The sequence below is a fragment of the Seriola lalandi genome, unplaced genomic scaffold, assembly GCF_002814215.2.
Source record: "Seriola lalandi dorsalis isolate HSWRI2012SDOR001 ecotype SW California unplaced genomic scaffold, Sedor1 jcf7180002054876, whole genome shotgun sequence".
NCBI classification, from domain to species: domain Eukaryota; kingdom Metazoa; phylum Chordata; class Actinopteri; order Carangiformes; family Carangidae; genus Seriola; species Seriola lalandi.
Window position 1 is genome coordinate 5,244 of NW_019525429.1, and position 1,343 is coordinate 6,586.

A 1,343-nucleotide genomic window follows, 5' to 3' on the forward strand; every position below is an offset into this window, starting at 1 on the left:
AGTAAATAAAGAAAAAGTAGGCGGTGGTGGTAAATACATTTTCAAATGACAGAAGGACGACCATCACTGCAGCTCTCACTGATCTGGGCTTTAGTGCAGAGAGTCCAGACGAAGCTTCTCCTCAGTGACGGTTTGCAGCAACAAAAAACAGCAGCTAAAAGACTTTGAGGCTGAGAGAAGCAAGATTCTCTCGTTAGTTCATATTTTAAATGGACGACCAAAGTCATCACTTGACTGAGACGGAGGTTTGTGCGTCAGGATTTCACCTCTCTGAAGAAACATTGACTCACTGATCTGTTTGAGATTTGTTTCCCTGGAGACAAAATGAAACAAGACTCAGCATCAGAAATATAAAAATCATATATATAAATGAGACGTGACGTTAGAAAACTGGTTCTAACAAGTTCATTCAGCAGCAGTGCTTTTCTAATACAGAACATTTACTTACGTTGGTGTTTGATCATTGTTTGACTTTGTTCCAGTTTCTCTGTTCACCTGAGAGATATATTGAGTCAAAAATCAACATCAATAAAAATAACAAACAAAAAATTTATTAAAGTGTAGGAGGAACATTATTTTACCTCTTTTGTTTTTATAGTGCTGGACAAGAACAACTGCTGCTAAGACCAAAACAGCTGCAGCCAACACGCCTATAATGACTCTATGAATGAGTAAAGCCTGATCTGCAGTAGAAATACAGATGTTACAGTTAATAACAGTTCTCACTCATATAGACTAACAGTTCCTCCCTTCATGCTGCCTCACCTGGACTCTGTATCCTCAGAAAGGTGTTGGTTATCAGTGTCTCCTCAGCATCACTCAGTTCACAGGTGTATGTTCCCTCATGATGTGGAGATAAGTCCTGCAGCATGAGGCTGCCTGACTCTGACACACCCTTCACCTGCTGGCTCCACCCCTCTGAGACTGAGGAGGAGACGTCAGCTCTGGTCTGGGTCAGGATGATCTGACTGTGGTTGAATCTCCAGGTGAGACTGAAGCCTGTGAGGGAGGTGTTTGAGGAAGTGCAGTGGATCGTTGTTGCAGAGCTGGACTGACTGACAGAAGCTGAGATAACACAACACAAAAATGACTTAATATTTTGTGAGATTCTGAATCTCCACTGTAGCTGACTGCACGTCTCTTTAAAATCACTGACTTGTTTTAAACAAAGTGGCTCTCCTCTTGTTTCTGCGAGTGCTGATGCTGCAGCTGTAGCTCAGATCAGAGTCGCTGTCTGAAACTGTCAGAGAACTTCTGATGTTGTAGAGCAGCTGCTCAGTCTCCTGGACTTCAGCTTGGTTCTTGAAGGTCACAGTGGATGGAGGGCTGGTGGACCAGGTGAG

General features: G+C 43.0%; 1 protein-coding gene across 1 annotated transcript in view; it reads right to left on the bottom strand.

Moving 5' to 3' along the window:
* Nucleotides 1-6: 6 nt before the first annotated feature.
* LOC147817844 (uncharacterized) overlaps nucleotides 7-1,343 on the bottom strand; it is a 13,118-nt gene continuing 11,781 nt past the window's right edge. Inside the window, exons 10-14 of the mRNA XM_087179908.1 lie at nucleotides 1,157-1,342; nucleotides 766-1,065; nucleotides 582-683; nucleotides 449-495; nucleotides 7-313 (exon numbers count right to left, since the gene is read on the bottom strand). Coding sequence (XP_087036034.1) covers nucleotides 461-495; nucleotides 582-683; nucleotides 766-1,065; nucleotides 1,157-1,342 — 623 coding nt within the window. The 3' untranslated portion in view covers nucleotides 7-313; nucleotides 449-460. The remainder of the gene's footprint in view (nucleotides 314-448; nucleotides 496-581; nucleotides 684-765; nucleotides 1,066-1,156; nucleotide 1,343) is intronic.